Source organism: Marmota marmota, unplaced genomic scaffold, assembly GCF_001458135.2.
Source record: "Marmota marmota marmota unplaced genomic scaffold, marMar, whole genome shotgun sequence".
In the NCBI taxonomy this organism is placed as follows: domain Eukaryota; kingdom Metazoa; phylum Chordata; class Mammalia; order Rodentia; family Sciuridae; genus Marmota; species Marmota marmota.
In genome coordinates this window covers 10,472,947-10,475,549 of record NW_026000093.1, presented here as the reverse complement: position 1 = coordinate 10,475,549, position 2,603 = coordinate 10,472,947, and the positions used below count along the sequence as shown (strand labels likewise).

General features: G+C 31.3%; 1 protein-coding gene across 1 annotated transcript in view; it reads left to right on the top strand.

Moving 5' to 3' along the window:
* LOC107142406 (cytochrome P450 7A1) overlaps positions 1-1,612 on the top strand; it is a 7,709-nt gene extending 6,097 nt beyond the window's left edge. Inside the window, exon 6 of the mRNA XM_015485813.2 lies at positions 263-1,612. Within this exon, the coding sequence (XP_015341299.1) occupies positions 263-562 (300 nt within the window). The 3' untranslated portion in view covers positions 563-1,612. The remainder of the gene's footprint in view (positions 1-262) is intronic.
* The last annotated feature ends 991 nt before the right edge of the window (positions 1,613-2,603 follow it).

Sequence of the window (2,603 nt, the reverse complement as noted above, 5' to 3'; positions counted from 1 at the left end):
CATTTGAAAGCTTCTTGCTGGTTCTGCCTGACAGAGGAGCTAGTCCCCAGGGAGGACTCAAGGTACCATAAAGCTTTCTTGGTCCATCAGTTCTCATTAAGTTCCTGTCCCTTATTACTCTCAGTGAGTAGGGTATTTGCTAAATCACTAATGGATTGAATTAATAAAGAAAATTACTCTTTGGAGCTTCCAGGTCAAGAAAGAGATATGTTTATAAGTGCTATGTGTTTATGTGCTTGCTTGCTTTGTATTTTTATTGCAGACTTTTAAATACGATCGATATCTTGATGACAATCGGAAGACAAAGACCACCTTCTACAGCAATGGTGTCAAGTTAAAGTATTACTACATGCCCTTTGGATCAGGAGCTACAATATGCCCTGGAAGATTATTTGCTGTCCAAGAAATCAAGCAATTTCTGATTCTGATGCTTTTATATTTTGAAATAGAGCTTGTGGAGAGCCATGTTAAATGTCCCCCTTTGGACCAGTCCCGTGCAGGCCTTGGTATTTTACCACCATTAAATGATATTGAGTTTAAATATAAACTTAAATATTTGTGAATATGTGGTCAGGAAAAGAGTACATTAGATGATGTTATAGGACTGCCGAGCACTATCATTGAAAAGACCTTTTGGACAAAAACATTTAAGGATGATGGAAGTTGTTTAGCATGTCCAGTCTGGTTCCAGATGCCATCTCAGACAGTTGCTAGTGAAAAGTCTAGAAGCACAATAAGATTTTTCTCACTTGGATAAATCAATGGATGTTCATAAAGCTGGGGACTGAATTTCATTACCTTCAGAGGAAAATACTTTTTTTTCTCAAAATGATGATATTTTAATTGGCAGAATTTTTTCCTAAGGAAATTGCTTCATTTTTAAAAAAAAACCACTCACTAATTATGAAAAAAAAGAGTCATATTCACGTTTTAGTGAAATGGCATTATTTTTTTACTAGATAGGTTCTTCAGGTGTGAGCATATAATATAAAGGGTACTTTAAATAATTATATCATGCTTTTTAATAAAAAAGGAATTTTTTTCAGCTTTCTGTATGTCCAGCATATCTCTACATTCAGGATTTTTGAAATGATGATATTGGTGTCCTGTAAACACTAAGGGTAGTTTTGATATTTTTCCTTTATGTTTTAACTTATTGTTAGTGGAAACTGTTATGCCAAGTTTCAACTCTCTTCTCTGCACCTTCATTTGATTCCATATGAATGAGAAGAATCATTTTCAGAGATTAAAAAGGCACTTTTTCTGTTATTACTAGATATGTATCAGTGAAAAGGATGAAGCTCCTATGTGATACATTTAAAAAATGAAAAATGGATGGAAATCACCATTTTAAAGCTTTGACTATGAAACATGCAGAGTTCATTAAGTGAAGTTTGACATTATGCTTTACATACTTTTTATCTCATAAGGACCTGCAGTTGAGAAATTTAAGGCCTATGATAGTGTTTAAATATACTGTGTACATTAACACTTTGGTAAGCTATTTTAACTATTAAAGGTAACAGTTATGCCATTTTATTGATATTTCTATATATATTTATATATAAATTATATTTATCTTTACTTTCACTATGAATATTAAGAAAATATTGTAACATTTGGTGATTTTTAATTATTCATCTTTCCGAAATAAAAATATGAATGTGTATGTTTTAAATTTTGAAGTATTCAGAATGTTTAAAACATCTACTAGTAAGCTACAAAATTTATATTTCAGAAATCATTCAAAATATTTGTGTTTTCAAGTATTTAAAAAATAGTCAAAGTAATAATCTATGCAAAAATCTTCCTCATTCTACATAAAATTCATTAAAAATTTTTTGTGTGTGTCATGATGAGGTTTGAAGCTAGGGCCTCATACATGCTAGGCAAGCATTCTATCACTGAACTGCATTCCCAGCTTTCACTAAAAAAGTTTTAGTCCTGTTATTTAATATTACTACAGAATTATTTCTTTAATAAATTATTTTTTATACCAATAAAAGTACATTTGTTTAGACGGGGTTCAAGATTAACACAATTCTGTTTTATAAAAAACTGTTTTAAACAGTATTTTGAATGTGGTTTCCTATTACATTTAATGACTTTTTGAATACATGAATTGTCTTTCCACACATTTATTCTTATACAATAGGGTTGGCCATTGATAGCCCACAGACCAAAGGTGCTACTTCCTTGCTTTTATATAGCCTGGAAACTACGAAAGGTTTTTACATCTTTAAATGGTTAAAAAAAAAATCAAAAGAAGAAGAGTATTTTATGGCATGTGGGAAATCTATGAAAAGCAGATTTGCACATCCATAGTAAAGTTTTATTGGATGCAGAATGCCCATTTGTTTGCATGATTGTCTGTGGCCTGCTCTTGCCATGCAATTGCAGAACTCCATAACTGAACTAGAGACCATGTGGTCACAGATCCTAAAATATTTAAAATCTGGTCCTTCATAAAAAATGGTTGCCAAAACTCGTTGTACGGCAATCCCCAAACCTGTTTTTGTTATAATTTTATTAAAATTTTTAAAAATGCACAAGTATATGAATTTTGTAAAGTGCATGAGGGGAATACATTTAAAAAGTTATGG